This window comes from Cariama cristata, unplaced genomic scaffold (assembly GCF_000690535.1).
Source record: "Cariama cristata isolate BGI_N322 unplaced genomic scaffold, ASM69053v1 scaffold555, whole genome shotgun sequence".
Lineage (NCBI taxonomy): Eukaryota > Metazoa > Chordata > Aves > Cariamiformes > Cariamidae > Cariama > Cariama cristata.
This window is the reverse complement of record NW_009615565.1, coordinates 20,533-40,765: the sequence shown is the minus strand read 5'-3', so window position 1 is coordinate 40,765 and position 20,233 is coordinate 20,533. Positions and strand designations below refer to the sequence as shown.

Here is a 20,233-nt window from a genome sequence, read left to right as displayed (position 1 = left end):
TTCAAAATTAGTGTTCTGTCTGCTGAAGACCTTGCTCTTGTCACCATGGTTGCAGCTGAATTTCTAACTGCAGTCTACATAAAAGAAGATCTTGTGAGACAAGAGTAGGGAGCATTCACAGTAGCCAGCTAAACAGATTAACAAGATCTTCGTTGCAGCCAGATTTAGAAGTTATTTCATTCTGACAGTATTTCATGATCAGCTGTGTCCAAAATACCCTCTCAACTCCCATTAGTGACCTACTGTGTTTAACTGCCGACTGGGAGTTTAAAAAAAAATTTCAAAAAGAAGCTCTCTAATTAAGCTAACCTCTTACTTCTAACTACACTGAATTCTTTTGTCAGTCTTCAAACTGCAGGGAAAAAACAAAGATAAAAATCAAATTGAAAAAAAAAATTATCTCACTCAAGAGGCTCAGAGAAAGATCTAGCCTTCCAATTCAACAAAAAAAATTACATTTAAAAAAATCAAAACCAAGGTACATTCTGAACACCCTTCTCACCCAAAACACACACTACTCTTTCATTAAAGCCCTTAAGCATGTCGAAACAACTGGCGGATGCTAATACCTGCTCTGTGAATAGCTTTTATTTTCTACTTCTATCATGCTAGCACTGATTACGAGCATTAAGTTTTAGCAAAAAGAAAGCAATCAGCTCTTTCAGACTACCTTCATCACAGTGTTTCTAATCAACAGAAATTTCCCTTTGCAATCAGTGGTCTTGAAAACAAGAAAAAAAAAGTGCCTAAGTGTATCTTAGGCTAAGGTTAATAATGCAGCTTTAAACCCATTAGGACCCATCACTACCCTACCTTGCAACTGCATAAATTTTGAAGGTTTGCTTATTCTTAGGAAACAAATATCATAGAACAAAATTAATTGATTATATAAAACGAGGTTTGTAGTTATGGAAGTAAGTTGCTAGATACAATTAGGCTTCTATACAGTATGAAGATATTTCTATGTGTTAGAGAAGTGAACAATACAGTGAAGTTCTGTTAATGCAGAGTGGTAGAATAACTCACCTTTTGCCTTTCAACAAAAAGCCAACAGGCAAAGTTTTTCAGTAACTTTAGTAAGCATCAGCATGCCAGGCAGGAAAGAGTTACAGCGAGAAAATGCTCTACCTGTGTGTTCTTGGTCTCTGGTTCAAGGAAGCTGTCCTTCCCGGACTGTGCTGACTGCCTAGTCTGGCTGGACTGGTCATGTAATCATTGGGGACTGTTGGTGGTTTGACTGGCTCCAGGGTTTTGTAAGGAGTATTTCGTCTGGTCAAGGAAAAAAGATTTGAAGGCAGAAAGATAAAAGATCAGATGATCAAAAGGATAAATCAATGAAGTAGCAAAGCCATTTGTTTTCTTAAGTTTTCATAAGAGGTCACTGCACAGTGATCCACATTACAGTATATTAACAAATTCCACTGGGCAGGGTAGACAGCTCACATTCAACTCTCTGAAGTGCTCTTATGTAGACAGATCCATACAAGTTGGCCTACAGCACATAAACTGGTTAAAGCCTAAACTAAATTTAACAGCCAAAACATATTCTTTGAATTACATAACATACAATAGTTACATCCGCATAATATTCTGGGGTTACCTTTCATCACACTGCACGTGACAAACTCTTCCACTGTAACAATTTAGTCTTTTCCCCCTTCCCCTCCAAATGCTTTCCAAAAGAATTCTTGGCTAAAGGTATTCAACTCATTAAGACAGGAGTAAGGCTGAAAGATTCACACAACAAGCTGCATTTGCAATCACCAGTGCTCTTCCTAGTAGCATTGTTTCACAGTCATCAGGCAATCTCCTATCACTTAAGCAGACCTCAAAGTGCCTCACAGATGAGCTTCATTGTCTTCACTTTGCAGCCCAAGAAAGTGAAGCCCAGAGATTTCCAAGGTTACCTAGAAGACTGCATCAAGTCAGAAATATAACACAGATCTTTCAAGATCTATTTAGCAGACCCATTACTGCCTTAAGAACAGTGCATTTATTGTACTGAATTGCAGAGCTCTTCAGTTCTCACCAGTAACTAAGAGATCCCTTGCAAGATATGGAATTTGGCAATGCACCAGCTAAGCAAAACCAAAAATACTGAAACTACTGTCATTTAATCATTTGTTCAATTACTGGTTATAACTGAGTTGATAAGTTATATAGCTTCCTGGTATTTTAAGAAACTTACTGACTTCCTTTTTACAATAGAACGCAATAGTACTAAATTTTAACTATAACATTTTATTATTAAAACCTCTCAAAGAGAAAAGTGGAAATACCATAATTGTTTGCATGCACTGTGGCGTTTGTAAATTAGTTTCTCTACATAAAGAACTCCAGATGATTTTAATATGCAGACTGCCACCACCTATGTATCTGCCAAAAGAGATCAGGCGTGGGAAAAATAAAGAAACTTTGTATTCTAGTTGTAAGAGATACAGCCCTAAATACTGCCAAATAAAAGGATAAGCAGGGAAGACTTTAACTGTGCTTCCAACAGAAATAACCTTGAAAACTAATGTTTTAAAGTATTCTACCTTGGAATGCGCTGGCAACAGGAACTACTACTCAGCTCTGTAGTACTATTTATTTCGCCCATACAACTTAAAAGCAACCCCCCACTACATCCTCAGGTTCAGCCATGCCTCAGTTTCTTCTCAGCCTCATTGAAGAGCTCGAACTCCTAAGCACCAGAGAAGTCAAAACCAATTTCTTTCCCTCACTCAAGCCCAATCCTTCCCTTTGCTCTTCTGCCAGCCTTACGTAGAGGAGGGAGACACCCTTTCTCGACACTGCCCAGCACTCCCCACCTCACTGTCCCCCAACGCTTCCATGCGGTGCTGATTACTGTTGCCATCAGGGAGAGCTACAGGGAGTCCAAGGCCTTGCTCTGCCCCAGGACCCTCAAGGCGCGACTGCAACTACTCCCTCCGCCCAGCTCCTGCAAATCACTCCTCCTCCTGTGGTACTTCCCACCTGAGCACCCGAGGTTTTCCACAGTCTCTCCCTGGTCCAGTGGAGAGACTCCTGCTTTCTGCAGTCCCTTTCCCTTTTCAGCCCAGGTGATTTCTGTGCAGGGCTCTCTCCCCAATGTGTTTAGATAGTCCTGCCTTGGAGGGACAAGCTGCACAACAGGCAGCATGTACCTAAAGGCCTGTGTAACACACTAAGCTCATTCTGATTTTACACGCTTATCTCTGTTTTCTGGATCAAAGGGAGAGGAGTAGTATCCTTGAGGTTTCTAGCAATTTTTTCTGCATATATTAGGGAAACAGTCATGCCTATGATATTTCATGCTTTGGCAGAACACGGCTGCTCAAGACAAGAGCCGTACTTCCTTAACAAGAAGGGCAGACAGAAATCTCTGTTACAAACCCACATTATTCCTCCCCCTCAGCCAACTGCTGCCTCTTGTCAAGCTCATCTGGAAATGACATTCAGCTGATTAATCCTTATCAGGCATCAGCTAAGGCAACCAAACAGCTCTGGCTTGTTCAAGGGGGAGCATCAGAGAGAGGCAGCTCACCAGTACATCAACATTGCTGTTTCACTAGCAAATGTCCAAGAGGACATGAAAGCGCTACCCAGCTTCCCAGAGCTGATAAACAACTCTTTCTCAGCTGGGATAAGAGACAATTGGAATACTGATTACATGCCCTTGAGCAATGGGAATTTTCACAAAACAGGCTGAGGAAACCTCTAGGGTAATTTCTCTGCAGAATACACAACAAACACTGCCATGGTGAAGCAGCAAACCATCAAATCAGGATTAAAAAAAAAATTACTAAGTCTTTGACAAAAGGAGTTGTTACTTCTAATTTTCCTTGACTGTTGTTCCTGATCTCCATCCTGTTTCGTCTCATTATTTCTCATTTTTCCATCTCCCCACTTCTCCCAGACAACATACCTGAAGCCAACACAACCATGCCAGCCAGCTTTACAGTGCCTCAGTCCCGCCCAGCATAAAGGAAAGACTAAGAATGACAAATAGGCAGGTGGTCTTGTTTAGGATGCCTTTTGGAAGATGTTGCACAGTTGGACAGACAAAACCATATGGCACGTGCTCTGATCCTCTCAAGTATTAATATTTTGGTCTCTAGCAACTACTTGCTGGCACACCAAGATAAGCAGATTTCACTCACACAGGTCTGCAGCAGCAAAATAGATGCTACAGCAAGGAACTCTGGTCACAGTGGTACTTGCGAATAGCAAAATCCTTCCTCATTTAAGCATAAAAATAAAAATGCACAAGCCCGTGAGAATCAATGCTGCCAATGTGTTCACAACACCATGAATTTTGCTTAGATAATGCAACAAATATGGCACCAACAGCCATTTCATACTTCCTAGAATATTGAGAAATGAGTAGACAAAAACTTTAACAATGAAGTCTTTCCCCCACTGAAGTTAAAACCTTACTGATATTCTTGTGTCACTAAGGATTTCTCCCCAAAAATCAACAACAATAGCCTCCTCATTTACCCATATCTATAATAAATCCTTCCCCTGTGAAAAAACATTTGTTCAAAAGTCATCATGAAAATAAGAGTCAATGTAGCTGAAAGGGTTTATACAGAAAAGTTAATTGATTTTTTTGCTAAAGGTCAATCAGAATTGCCATCTACCCACATATTTAAGAAACACCAACACCAGTAGAATTAAAACTTTCTATTACACAGTCAAGACCAAACAGTCTTCATTCTTACCCCAGAGTTCCCCGGCCTGACATGGGAGGACTTGGTGGTTTTTGTGTAGGCGGATTTGTTCTTGACAAGGTGCCAGTTCTTGCAGGCTGGTTATTTCCATGCTGAAATAAGGGAAAACATGATTTTATTTTTATAACAGAGCAGCTCTATTATTGACAACTTTTTTATTTTTTTTAAGTGTAAGAATATGAAGTGAGAATTCCCAGACAGCTGTCAAACAGTAAGTTTTCAGCTACACACAAGACAGACACCAGTAAATACAAAGAGTCTAAATACAAGCTTAATGTTATTTTTGCTATTAATTTACAACAGACATCAGAAAGGTAGGCAATTGACAGGTTCATGCACAAATCTCTTATATCCTCTTTCCTTTAAAGGGAAGCCACATTTGTGTTCATCTCTGTTAGGGTGTTAATCATTTAAAACAAACTTTAACACTGACAGTACAATACAGTCAGCATAGGCCCAGAATTTCTCAATTTGACCCTGCTATTTGACTAGCAAAGTCATTCAGGTTGTCTGGGAAGTCTCCTGCAAAAAATGTAAGTGAAGGAAATCAAGGCATCTACCGAATTCAGAGCAAAGCACTACATGTGTTAGAGAAATTAATGTGTCTATGTATAAATGCAGATGTCAATGTATCACAGATATATTGACACAGGATAAACGCTGTAAACAAAAAAAATCAAGTATAGCATATTTAATCTAAATATCCTACGGAAAGCAGAGAAGAGTAAGAGAGCGCTAGTTTTCAGTTTTAATGGCTCCGCAGCCTCTACTATCAGTCACATGAGGCACTGTGGGTCAAAGGAGAAATAACACTTCTTACCTTGGCTTTTAGCCACTTAACGTTGGCAAAAAAAGGGGGGGAAAAAGGTAGAAATTAATGGCAGATCCATCACAACTGATAGGACAGGTTAAACTACAGATAATCACATTTAAAAAAATAATTTGTGCCTACTGATAATTAGCTACAACCCAGTACACAAATAGAGATTTTACTGGCTCACTTAGTCATTGATAGTTCTGTGTCTGATTAAGTGACCACAGGAAAACCACTTGTGTCAAAATTAAGTTTAGCTAAGCTTTGCCAGATTTGTTTGCCAGGCTCCTCATGGGCAGTAAAGGGTTGAAAAGCTCTTTGTTGATCATTCAAGTCCAAACCCAAATCAATGCTCTTTCAATGGCAACATGCACTTAAGAATTCGTTCACAAAATCAGTTTCAGCTATGTGGCGCAGAACAGACTTGCCTGTTTCGACACTTAACCTTCATGTGTTTTGAAGAAACCCTAGCTGCTGCATTGAATAGTAAATAAAGAAAAGGGAGTTCTCAAACAGGATGAGCAGCAGCGCCTTTCACCTCTGGTTTATTGATTGAAACCTGATTCAAGCCAGCACAGCACTGGCTCCTCAAAACTGTGTTGGCAGTGCTCTAATGATTGTTACTCTGAAATTTTAGCTCTTAGAATCAAGTCATTATATGACTCCTCTATATCATTTTTATAGCCTTCATGATCGCAGAGGAAAAAAAATCATGAAAACTCAGCCCCATAAGGAAAACGAATGTAAAATTTTAAATAAATTCAAGTTGAGTTCTCTAATTGGGGGGGGGCGGGGGGTGGGCAGCACGACACACACCACACGACACACACAGAGGACGATGACTCATGGTTTTAGATGAGGAAAAGGATTAGTTTCATCAATTTTAAAAAAAAAAAGCCAAAACCAAGCCAACACAAAACCCCAAAACATAAAATAATCTCAATGGGGTTTTTTGAGGTTGTTTGGAAGTAAACTGTCACTTCCAGAACAAGCCTCCTAATGCACAGCTTTCCAAACTGTGTTTTGCACCTTCTCCTCATCTTTCAAGAAACATAGACCAGTTTCAAGGCATCCATGAACTCAGAAAAAAAAAAAAAAAAATAACTGAGGCATGCTATACAGCACTGTGCATATGTGAGATTTCTGAGAGCGTCTGCAAAACCACTGAAAAACAGCTGGGGTTTACCAAAAGAGGTTGAAAGCCTAAGCTATTCATATTACAAGAAAAGAAACACAAAACTTGCTCCAAAATTCAAGTGAAAAAGTTTAGCTGTGGTAAGTAAATTTGAAGGTCATCCCATTCACTCCCAGTCTGGGCAGAGGTTCATCAGCAAAGTGGCAGAATTACGGCATTTAAACCACCTCTGTCCCCACATACTTATTTCATGGATAAACACAAAAGCTCAGTTTCCAGGATGCCAGGATAGTCTCCCAAGTATTATGTTTTTAAAACAGGCTTTTACTAATGAAATTTGCTTTCCCCTGTCACAAGAGTATGTTACCCTTCCCCTTCACCAGTTGCCAAGGACAATGGCATAATACAAGGAATTTGGTAAGAGACCAAAAAGCGAAACTTTTGGTCCCATTCCTCCCCAGCAGCCATAGATAGAAACCTTTTAAAGGCTTAAAAGGAAGGGTGGCATGGTTTCTTACCCAGCCTCTACTACTAAATTTGCCTGCCTCAGAAATATAAAACCAAAAGGCTTCCTCTCTTTCCTTCCCTTATGCAGTGTCACTCAGTACTTATGGTGAGTCTTTCCACCTCCTCCTCAATCACTGTTACATTCTGCCTCTGCTGCAGTGACAATATGAATATCGACATCTAGCAATGATTCAGGAATCTTCATCTTATTTCAAACCTTTCTATGGCTAAGTACTGTTTAACATACTAAACATATCTGAAGTCCAACAGCTCTTGACCTTTATTCCTATCTCTGCTACTACATCAGGTAAGCCTCATCTCTTTTGCTACCAGTTAAACAATATACAGACAGATACACACACAAGAATTAGCAACTGTTTTCATACTGTGTTCTGTAAGTAAAAAGTTCTGTACACGTCCTCTCTGCTGCTGTCAATATAAACAAGTGTCATACAGGCAGGAAAACACAGAAGGAAGGAACACAAAAGGAAGAGGGATTCTTATGGGAGAGGAACTCCTGATCCAAAAGACAGAAGTAAAGGAGGAAAGCAAATGAATCGAAGCGAGATGAACCATATGGCTATTTAATCATAGTTAATAAGCTAATTAATTAGGAGAAGACATTTTCTTGTATTTATTGGATGAGCTTATGGGTCAACCTTGCTGCATTTCTTGGTTTGAAAACCAAATGTAGCGCTTTCTAAGCAATTAAAAAAATTGCTTGGAACTGGGAACAGTTTAGGCAGCAAGGTCTAGACTCACTATGATTTTAAGAAAAATGGGGAAAAAAGAGCAGAAAACCAAAAGGAAAAGCTGATACATGTTTAACGTAGGTTCAAGTATCTTTCTACAAATGCTTCTAGGCCAGCCAGCCAGTTGGCAGAACATGACCATCACCAGCTGCCTGATCAGCACCAAGAAGATTAGAGTCAGGAAGGAAGGAAGTGTAGGGCATGAGGAAGGGAAGCAGCAACATGCATAAGGTTCACAGCTTGAAGAGGGAAGAGACTGTTCTAAGAGGGATCTATAAAATAAGAGATAGAAGGTGCAAAAGGAAAAAATCTTCATCAAATGAAGAGCAGCACTGAACTCCCGCAGAAGCTCTAAGGAGCATGACTCCCTTCTCCTCCCGCTAGTTGTATTACTGTACACACAGGAGACAGTTTTCAGCCAGATACCAGCATCCTGGATGACGTACACATCAGAACAAAAACATAGTGTGTAGGCTTGCTGAGGATGCTTGTGATGCCGAGGCAGAGAACTAGACAGGTCAGGATGTTCCCAGAAACAAGATAGCACAGTAAGTAGCAGTATTGGTTGGGGTTTCTTGCAAGCATCATAGCAGAGACATGTTTTAAAGAAGCAAGCAGAACAATTTTGCCTTTCCAGGGAAAATCCACCAAACATGCGGCAGTCCTGGATACAGTTTTAAGGGTTGTCACAAAATTAAGAGAAAGAAACCACAGTCTCAGGTTCAAGAAATAGGAGTCAACCTCACTGCATTTCCAAAAGATCACAGCTAGGGCAGTGATACATCCGCAGGGTTTTGAGGCTGGCCAAGGACTGAGAGCCAGCATTGGGTTGGAAAGGAGTAATGCAATTAAGGCAATGGGCAAAACAGGTGTTTGCAACAGCCATGCAAGGCATTTATCAAAGCCAAAAGTGAGCCTGCTTTTGTAACTGATGCCAGGAATTCAGAGCACCTGGACTGAGAATTCTAGCTGTGGGTTTGGACAGGACAAGCAGTGTTTTGGGACAGTCAAGCATTGACTGTTAGTACCAAGTAAGAGGCTTACTGGCTTAAGGTAACTATTTTGGCAATTCCAGCATGCTCAGTTCTGTTAGTCTAAACAGTATGAAAATACCTGCCAACAAAGGCAGTACTGCAGGTTTCTGTAACTGAGGCCAAAGGGACAAGACCAAGAACAGCACGAAAGGGCAGGGTGTGAGGCAATCAAAAGTATCTACTGGTAGCCAAAGGATGTCCAGACATTTGAGGGACTCTGCTGGCTGGCCTCAGGAGGCAGCCATCTAACTAACTGTTTTTAATAGTTTCCATGCCAAGTAAGAAGCCATGGGGGAACATTAGTCATGATTCAGGGAAACAGAAATCTATTATTTAAGTTATAAACTGTATTTGGAAAACTAGGGATAGGGACACTGAACACAACTCATCTATGTCAGCAAATGTATCTATAAGCACAGAAATCAAAAGGCCATCTGCACATAGGAGCAAAATTCTTATCAGATTGGCATCCAGCAAGTTTCTCCTGCACATTTCAGCTATGAACTCTCAAATTTCAGATTGCAGAAACTTCATCTCTCTATGCAGGTTGTTTGTACTTCCCCTGCTGCATGTCACTCACTATTTCTCCAACTCCTGAATTTAAAGGACCAATTCACTCTATGTCCTGCCATACCTAGAATCACTGAAAGCTGTCATTAAAGACCATCCAACATAAATGCTGATCAATGGAAACAAAGGTTTAAAAACTGCGCCAGTCTAATCTGCATTAATAGTAAGTGTCCGGCAAAGTCAGAACTTTAATATGTATGCTCCGTAAAAGCAATAACCAGCCTTAGATCTGTTACCTTTGACCAGTAATCATAGTCATCAACCACAACAGAAAACAAACCATGATTGCTCTTGATATCTCTTTAGTCAGCCTCCCCTTTTACTTAAAAAGGTATTTCCTTTATTAGTCAAGGGAGAATAATCTGAGACATCCCTACAGAAAGGCAGCTGGCCATAGGACCTTTTGAAGCACTATTACATATCTGCAGCTAGGCAATTCAATTGCCCCATAGGCATCCGCATAGATTTTTGTACAAGATGGCCTCCTGTCTCATCAGTGGAGCAGTTTTGGAGTACCAGAAGGTGACACAGTCAGACCAAGAAAAGCAGCTGGAAGGGTACCTGTACATGAAGGTACAGGATGCCTATGGAAATGATACAGTAAAGTACCAAGTCTAGAACATGGTTTCCTTACAGAAATCAAGATAGGGACTTAGGGAGAATATGTAATCAAAGATTTTTGCAGAAGGAAGACTGTACGTGTCAGACACTTAGCATAACACACTTCTGCCACTAGTTCTGTGCAGTTTCAAAGAAACCATTCCAGTGTCTCAATTTCCTTATCAGAATAGGTCAGAAACCTTTTTTTGTTGTTTATTAACTTATAGTCTATTGGAAGGCAGAGTATTTTGATAAAACTTAGGTTCCAAATCAATATTTCTTTCAAAATTGAACATGAGTAGACAAGTCTCTCTTCAGTGAAATTTTACCTTTAACTATAACCTCTCCCAATACTATTTGCAACCTAGTAATTACATATTCTTCTGTTAATAGTAACAAAATGTAGCTAGTCAGTAGTGCGTCTCTCCTTTCTTTCTTTTTTCTTTTTTTCTGGTTTCCAAACTGAGCAGGCAAAAATTTTCAGGTGACATTCGACCTTTAAATGTTTTTTACGTATTAAACTGCTATTAACATACAAAAACCTGTTTGTGGATGATAGACAAGCTTAATATTGTTCCCTCAGCACTGAGTAGTCTCATTCAGAGAAAGTCACCTAGATTCCTGCCTTTAAATACTTCAGGTTTTTTGAATTCTTTGAGTTGGTAACTTTGAATCTAGCTAAAAATGAGGTTAACATAAAAAAATTATTTCCAAAATCAGAAAATAGACCTCATAGTTTTGAGTTTTCTTTGCAAGCAGAAAGGCTTGAAACCTACATTGTTTCAGATGACACTACACACACTTCTGAGTTTCCCCTAGCAAGCACCCTATGAAAAGCATAGTGTCAACACTCACAAGAGAGTCATTAGAGTTGGCAACAGGGAGAGTTACTTTTTCCCTCAGAGTAGCTTTCTTTACCCCACAGCAATATTTACTGTTTGGCCATGACCCCTGAGGGATGATGTGACATTAATGAAATTGGCAACATGACATCCTTTGAAGCGTGAGTGTCTGATAGAGGCTAATAAAGGGACAAAGGCAGCAGAGGCTCAGGTTCAGGATCCCTGTCTCACTTTGGTTTTATTACAGTGAATTATTCAAAAGTTAATACTCAAGTGGCTAACACATAAAAGGTCTTATCCTAAAGGGGAAGCAGGCATGATTAGGTAGCCTTCCACCCTCACATCAGCATCTCATCTGCATTTTTGTTTTACACCAACACAGATGTCAGCACGAGGACGGCAGGTTAGCAGGGCAGCTGAGAAGTATAACAAGGGGAGAGCAAGGCTCCCTTCTCTAAGCTTAGTATTTGGTAAGTTTTGGTCCAATCCCTACTTTAAGGGAGTCCTTCCAACTTCCATTTGTTTGAGAAAGATTTCTGAATGCTTAACTCCTGTTTGACTTCCTGGGCTAGAAAGCTTCTTACAGTTTTAATGCACTGAAATGCAAGTGTTTTACGGTGACAAAATTCCAGATTTTTTCTTAAAACAAGGCTGAAAAGTGATCAATCTTCATATACAATTCAAGTTTGGTTTTGAAGAACCATTAGTTCCATAAAACAAGCTTGATCCAATTACAGCTATTAGGCATTTCAATTTAGCATGTATTCAACATTTTATCTGCATTTACCATGAGGCATCCTTTCACTTTCCTACTTAGCTGCCATTTTACAAATTGCTGCAATTCTACCTGTCTCCTATATAAAAAAAAAAGACTATAATAAATTCAAAGGCCAACTTCAGGGCTTTTAAGGCAGCTTCCAAGCTTCCTCCTCCTTCTCCCTGCTCTTAAACTAAGGGTTTTCTGTATGAGTAATTATATTTGACCTATTTATTTGCTGGCACTTTTTTTTTCTTTTCACAAAAGAAGAGGAAGAGAAGGAAGGAAATGTTAAAGTAGCCTCTGCCTAATAATTTTAAACCAAGCTCTACACAGGAAGGTAGGCTCTCACATCACAACAGTTAGTCTTATTTACCAAGAACGACTTCAGCTACATTCCCCTATCCCCAGAGGGTGACAGCTGAGCAACTACTTAACAGATCGGCAAAAATGCTTGTCTGCGTGTTTCTTGGAGCCATCTACACATAATATTTGTGTTGCAAGGGAAAGCCTTCTCACTAGCAAACCAACTTTAAAAGCTCTCCTGATTTTGACTGATGCTAGCCTTGGCTTCACAGGCACATATACAAAAAAATCAACTGTACTCCTTTTGGAGACTTTGTCTCTATCTGCCCCTGCAAAGGGAAGGGGCACGGAGTGCAGCAGCTGGGGTAGCTTGGGTCTGCCCTGGAGGTTTCAGACTGAAGAAGAAAGCACCTTTGCGATCCTAGGATGCTCTACAAAAGCTTTTCTACCACGAAGCTGCTGGAGAGGAAACAACACTGCCTTCCAAGGAGGTGACTCCCATCAGGGAGGAAACCTGCTATAGTGAACAGCTGCTTACCATCACTGCCACCCCCACCCTCATCACCTGCCCCCAAAAAATTGCTGCATACACATGAGAGAGGGAGGTATGTAGAACGCTTCTCCATAGACATCTGCTTTTGCATCCCCTCTACACAGCCGTGAGAAGCAGAGACACAGAAAGAAAATGAGCTATGAGGATGCATAGGAGGCATTTCTGCATTTGCTCAGATGGAAGATGTACAGAGGAAGACAGTATTTACTCTGATTCTTTTTTTCATTCTCTGAGACAGTATTTTTAATTGCACTTTTCATATAAAACAATTCAGGATCACCCCTTAGAATATACTGCATATTTTAATGATATTTTTCCTAAGATCAGTATTTCAGGAAATAAATTAAAGCAGAAACAGGTTATAATCCAGCCTGTATCTTTGATTTATCTTCCTTGTACTTTTCCTTTCTGTTTCTTTACCAAATCCTGCACCAGAACACAGGAGCCCCATTAACAATAAATTGTGACCTACAGATTTCAAAGTGTTGCATAATTTTTATTTAATACTTAAATGTCAGTGTATGTGTTGTACTGTATTTTATTGACAGTTGCCACAGCAGAATACATTCAAGGACCTGCAAGTTAATCAAACTGACAATTGGTCTAGGCAGAATTCAAACTTCTTTTCCTCCAAGAAAACATGGTTTCTAAGGCCTTACTGGACACGCTGCTATCCAACTCGGGGTGAAATCTTTGGTCAAGAAAAAAAGACTTAACAGAGTCTGAAGCATCTTCTAAGACCGTTCTGGACAAGAGAAAGTTTGTCATTCCATTTACGTATGATTCCCCCGAACTTTTCACAAGGGTCTGTAGTGATAGGACAAGGGGCAATGGCTTTAAACTGCAAGAGGGAAGATTTACATTAGATTTTAGGAAGAAATTCTTCACCATGAGGGTGGTGAGACACTGGAACAGGTTGCCCAGCGAAGCTGTGGATGCCCCATCCCTTGAAGTGTTCAAGGGCAGGTTAGATGAGGCTTTGAGCAACCTGGTCTGGTGGAAGGTATCCCTGCCCATGGCAGGGGGGTTGGAATGAGATGATCTTAAAGGTCTCTTCCAACCAAACCATTCTATGGTTCTACGAATTTATATGTTCAAGAGGCAACTCAGATTCTCAGTGTCATCTGTTATTTGTGTTGACTTCCAACAGGACCTGATCTGGTTTAAGTTGTTTTGGTTTGATTTTCTTATAACAGCACTAGCTACATCTAGGTTTGCAGACAAAGCAAGCTACTTCCTTCAGAGCTATGGTCTGTGTCACACTCTCGGAACTCAAGTAATATGATGGCTAAAACATTTAATTATGTCATTCACTACCTCAGCATGCTCTTCTCAATAGTGTGTCCATTGAATGTCAACATTGCTGAAGGGGTCAAATGCATGACAGCCACCTTGAACTATATACTTGAGGTTTGGCTGGCAGCTTATTTAATTTGTGTAACAAGTCCACATAGAAAATACCAACACCATTTTTCTACTAAGTGTTTCATGCCTTCCACAGTCATAAAACATACTCAGGCAAATCATTCCATAAAGAAACAATAGCAAGATATAAGTTGTAGCTGACTAGTAATGAGTTGATAATTTCGATATTTCTGGAAGCTATTTCACCTCTGAACAGACCAAGTTTTTAGTATAGAATTAAACAAACAGTTAAAAATACCTTTACTAGAATTGTTCCATAAGAGCTGCCTAGAAATGGGTAAATAGGACCTCATTTTCAGCCCCTGAACAAATAGGGTCATGTTAATAAAAATGAAGACACCAGTACTCCTAAAACCAAATAGTCATACTAGAAAATGCAACTGCTACACCTTAACAACTTCAGTGGTTATGGATCAAGCAACCTGTTTTGAGCCTGCACAATACAAGTAGTTCAGCAAAGCATCAACTGCAGAGACCAACAGTAAATATTCTACTTTTAAAAAGTCTTCTACAGCACTTGATCCCCGGAGCACTTAGATGCAGAAACCAACATCCTGACATCGAACATGTGGATTCCTGTGTTCCCTATTCACAGAGCGCTCTCCTCAAATGCAGAGACTGCACTGAAAAATTACCAATTTCTCTAATCCCAGTGTTTCTATTTTACAGTAGTTCAGGGCATGTCTTTCAGGCTTCATCCAGTCTGTCTTAAATTATTAGTGTAAAACAACCCTAAGAGTTACAGGTCTAGTACAGGTTTACCTACAAACAAAACAAAAAATCAGGTAGTCCAAAGTCACTACATGAATTCATAGTCTAGAGCTGTTATGTTATAGGGCTTCTTTCTAACTTGTACTGGAATTAGACTCCTCTGGGCATTCAGAGGGTTACTATGAAGCAGGAGGTACCCTGGCACTCTTCTGTGTTAAGTAGTTCTGAAAAAATCTGTTCCTCAAGAGCTCAGCAATTCAAAGGGCACATGATGGGCTGATCTAGCTGCACAACTGACTGACCAGAGCACATCAAGCTTTAGAGGATACACAGGTGTTGAATAAAAGCTTTTTAATGCCATTCAAGGGAATATTGTTGTGAATTGAATATACCTGGAAGGCCTCGTCTAGAGGGATACAAAGCTATTTTTTTATAAAAAGATGTCAAGAGAGCAAAGTGTTACATTAATTCACTTCAACTACGATCATTTTCAAGGGAAGTAGACATTAATTTATGAAGGCTTTTATTTACAGAAAAGGAAAGTGAGGCTGTCCGAAAGCACAAATGGGAGTGAGACATCAAATGCCACTGAGATTTAAATGCCAACTAGCTGACCTTCTTTCTCCTGACTACCCTCCAAAAAACCCCAATAAAAAAACTGATCCCACCAGGCAGTTTCCCCACAACAGATAAATTTATTTCTTTTGTTACTGAGAAAAATCAAGGGAGTGGCAGAGACAATTTAACCAGAGGAGGAAGGAGTGATAGTTTTAAAAGTCGGTCATGGATTTTTTGTCAATTCATTAGCCTAAGATCATAAGCCATTATTTCCAGACACTGTGACTACCACTGACAGTCACAAGGTTATGGAAAGCATGGCTCAAAAAAACCTCACTGTAAAACAATACATTTTGTTATTGAAGTGTTTGTACGTGGGAACATATCAAACCCCTAATCCTTCCTACCATAAATTAACTAAATATTTTAATGTCAGTAACATTCTGCCCCAACCCTATCTCCTGGTCTGTGTTAACTGGAGTTCTCAAGTGTCCAGGTATTCTTACCTTTACACCATGGCCAACATCATCCAGCACTGTGTAGTCTATAGGTTTTCGAATATACCTTACAGGACGTTCCATGTTCGCTGGCGCTATAATTTTGTGAGTTCTTGATGTGTTCTTATTGGTCGTCAAAATGCCTATCTCTCTGCGAGCGACCTTTTCTTTATGGATGTCCACAGTCTAGATTAAAAACAAGAAAGTACGGGTTTCTTTAGGCATTTGCTGTTTTCTTTACAGAGCTATCTACACATTTAGGCTTTACTATTAGATCAAGAATCTGAACCGAGTTAATGCTGCTGGAAGGATGCCAATTTATTGATGAAATGAGTTTAATCTACACAAACACTGTTTGAAAATTACACTTTAATGAAATAATCAATATTAATAATAAAATTACAATTATACATTACTGCTTTGACATTCTAAAGACACTATGCAGATACAGTCCTTGCAGATTAACCCTCAACATTCTTATGACTGACACTAATAATAAATTACTCCAACTCCACAGCTGGGAAACCAGGACAGATGAGCTAAGCAATTTGCCCGCAGCCCCAGAGGGGGAGTAAGCTTGGGAAGTCTGTGCAGTAATTTCTTTCAGCAAAGCCATCAGTGCATATCAGAGTAAGAGTCTGCATAGACAAGAACTAATTTCAGTGCTGAGGCCTAGTTTCAGTCATACTGTTTATAGCAGCTTTACTAAAAGAATAAAACACAGCCTTAGAGATGCAAGTAAAGGAATATAAAATATGTTGAGCTCCATCATTTTATTAGGAAATACCTAAAGAGACAAAGAAAGGTCAGTTCAGCAGTCTGTGAAGGATCAAACTAAGCTTCACATAACAGACACATGCTTCTACATGCAACATAACCATCACTTAAACCCTAGCTGAAGGAGAACAAGTACAAATCAAGTATCAGATGCCACAGGAATTCCCACCTCTAGGAAGCCTATTTCAAGATTCAGGGATTGAATTTACTGGGTTTTGTACCTACTAGAACCTCAGGATCTCATTGCAGTAGATGGTATCTGACAAAAAACACTCCAAGTGATTTTGAGCAAAACCTATCCAGCGACCACTTTTTCCACTAAGGAAAATAATTCTCAGTCTGTAAGCATCAATTCCTCCTGGAGAGACTGTCATAGAAACAGACAGTCAAGGTTCAGAAAGAAAGAAAAATCCTTGTCCATCAGCACTCTTTTGGGTACATCTCTAGAAATGGCCTAATCCAAAATAGATATTGTAATGTGCAATGTTTTGTTTAGTGAAGCAGAGCAAAAGATGAAGCACAAAATCAGTTTATGTTTCACTCTACTTCTGAGGTAAGATGAAAAAAGCAAGGTAGGCATCCAGGAAACGACCATTTCTAGGAAAGCCAGCGTTCAGTGTTCAGAGTTCACTAAGAAATGCCTTCAATCGAACTGTTTTTTTCATTAACTGGTGCACACGCTCAAATAATCTTAAATTCTCCTAAGTACAGAAAGAAAGAAAATCCTCCCTAACAGCTTTGATACATGGCATTGCAGATTACAAGTACGAACATGAGTGAAGAAGCACCTAAAAGCAGTGATATCAAGCAAGCTTGTCTGTTATATAGCTTTAAGCTGTGAAAACAACTTGTAACATTGCAAAAGATTCTTTTACTTTGGAAGCACATGGAACCTTAACAGAAATAAGAGTTATGATTTTCCAGAGCAATGTAAGACATTAAATGTGTATGTCCGCATTAGTTTATTTGGAATAAGTTAGTTGATATCCAATAAAGCTTTAGAGCAAGCTTTATTGTTCTAAATGCTCATGCTCTGAAAAACCCCGAAGTCAGGAATAAAAAACACCTTTCTAAAAGAGACAATCCTATACATCAAGCATTTACTACTACATCAGTATCAGATAGCAGCCATTGGACCCACGTTTGCTCTGGCAGCCAATTTCACAGACAATAGAGCAAAGACTTAAGAACAAGACTACCTATATTTCTTCAACTCCAGCTATTATTTGTTCTTTTCCTTTTAGATACTAAAACATACATGTTAGTTCTGCATTTCAGTTTGCTTTCAGCAAGATCAAGAAACATTATCTGAGTGCTGTGCTACTTGTTCTTAGACCATCTCTCTTCCAATTCCTCCATACAACTTGAACCCTTTGGTTCAATGATAATAGCAGGTCTCAGACTATCTTACAGAACTCTTTAAAATATGCAGCTCTTCATATTTTTTAATACATGAGCACTGCATAGGTGAAAAAACACACTTTTTTTAGAGTCACCTAAACAACATAGCAATATAGAAGGCTGAGGAGAATGTCAATTTAAGGCACATACTACAATGTTTTAAAAGAGGGTATTTTAAAATACTACTACTATGCCCCTTGAAATAAATCCATGCTTCTAATTCACTCGCACAAACAGAATCTGTTGTTACTTATAAATTCCTTTTTTGTTCAGTGGACAGACAAAAATGCATCTTTATACTAAGAGTTCTCGTAACATTGATGTCAAAAGAAAAAAGAAACAAACCAAAAGCCTTTCACAGCACAAAAAGATGTATCTTCTCCTAGCAAGTAATCCATGAAGACTGACTTTTTCTCTCTGCTATGAATAATGAAAATTCCATAAATTACTAGAGCAGAGGATAAGAAATTCCAGGAACAGATGCTGTACCATACTCGCTTTGGAAAATGACTTAAGTAATCTTGCAACAAATTGTTGTTAACAGAAGAAAAAACCCTTACAACAGGAAAAGAGCATATATTATTTATATCAGACAGCTTATCCAAAATTAAATATAGAGCAGCGACTTGTAAAGTCTTTCCATGGATTTCACTAATGTAAACCAAGTAAAGAGAAGACTAGCTGTATCACAGTGCAGGGCCAGCAACTTAGTGCATATATTTAAATCCTGAATAGCATGCAGGCATGCTTGCGCAAGAGACTAATTCCCTGTTCAAACCAAATGAGACTGCAACTCTTGCCACATCTGGTACACTGGAAAAGCAAGGTGGTATTTTGCCCCTATGCAAAGCAAAGGCTCCCAGCATATGCTTTGCCCAGAGCAATATGCTGCCCACCAGCTACTAGGCAGCATCTTGCTTCTTGAAGAAGAAATTACTTTTTCTAGATCTATAAAGACTGCATGTTATTAATTTTTATGTGATCATTATGCAAAACAAAGCACACAACAGTTGTTCATTCTTGTATTTTTATTTATATCTATTTGCTTGATGTTGATGTGGAAGCTTATTGTGTAGTCATAGGCAGTATTTTTCCACTTCCAAAAGAGGAAAAACTGAAAACACAAGCAATTTTTAGCAGGATAGCATAGCTATCCAGTCAGACAACAGTTAATTCCCAAGACAGACAAGCCACATATACAAGGTAACAGCCAAACTAAGACCATTCTCAAAGCTCTGACCACACTTGGCACCTGTAGATATGACTAAGTGTCCACTCCGGTATGGTAACAAGACAGCTAAACAGTAGTTAGTGTGTGATTTCATAGACAAAACCTACTTTTAAACATCAAAGATAGAGAGGGGCAAAGAATGGTAAACTGGCTTGTGTTAACACAGGTTAACAAGCAGTAGCAAACAGTCAGACCAGCTTCAGGTATGCTTGGCCTATGCTGCAACTTAAATACATCGCATAATTTAAAATTTGGGGAATACAGAAGGGACACTCTCTCCTAGACAACATAATCAAGCAAGCAAAAGTCCAGCATTGCACTGGTTTGGAGAAGAGGGAGAAGACAGCCCTTCCAAAACCACAACATGTTTCCTTTGGGAAGCAGGTTTAAACTAAACCATCAAACCAATCCCTTTGCCATTTTAACTGGGTCCCAGCGAGCATGCCAGCTAATCCCAGAAGCAAAGTTAAGCTTGGAGGTTGAAGGAATGTTAATGATTAGCTGTCTCCACTATCTGTCTGCTTCAAACCATATTAAAAAAAAAAAACAACAAACCAAAACCCAGTTGATCAACAGGATGTGGAGTTAAATTTTAACTGTTTGCTTCCTCAGAAGTAGCCTCAAGGCCAAGTGCAGCACAGCACCAATACAGCAAATAGCTGTTCTTTCCTCTTTTTGTGTGCTGCAGATACCGTTCTACCCATGTGCTACAATGTGCAATCCCAGGACAAACACTTTATAAGAAATAGACACCACATTACATTTGGCCAAGCTAATTTGAGGATACCTAAATATTTAATAAAGCCCACATATATAGGGATATTAAAAAAAAAAGAAAAAGAAAAACACTATTCCAAGTTTTGACAATCTTTTTAATCCTGAACCACTGCAACTCAAGTTTACGAGCCAGATAGTCACACAGCCACTGCTTCTCTCACTAAATGCATGTACAGCCGGTAAAAAGCAGGGGAACAAAATTTAAAAAAAACCAAACTATCAAATCAACTCAGCTAACCAGGCATTGACAAATTCAGGCTGTCCTGAAGGA

The 20,233-nt window shown here is 39.3% G+C and overlaps 1 protein-coding gene across 6 annotated transcripts in view; it reads right to left on the bottom strand.

Moving 5' to 3' along the window:
* Positions 1–15,966, bottom strand: part of ABI1 (abl-interactor 1) — a 29,682-nt gene extending 13,716 nt beyond the window's left edge. For 5 of the 6 annotated variants that reach the window (XM_009699827.1, XM_009699830.1, XM_009699832.1 and 2 more), the window contains exons 1-3: positions 15,786–15,966; positions 4,707–4,807; positions 1,129–1,269 (exon numbers count right to left, since the gene is read on the bottom strand). In XM_009699827.1, the coding sequence (XP_009698129.1) occupies positions 1,129–1,269; positions 4,707–4,807; positions 15,786–15,860 (317 nt within the window). In that variant the 5' untranslated portion in view covers positions 15,861–15,966. Of the gene's footprint in view, positions 1–1,128; positions 1,270–4,706; positions 4,808–5,535; positions 5,551–15,785 lie in introns of all 6 variants that reach the window. The other variant, XM_009699828.1, reaches the window with a different exon arrangement.
* Between the last annotated feature and the right edge of the window lie 4,267 nt (positions 15,967–20,233).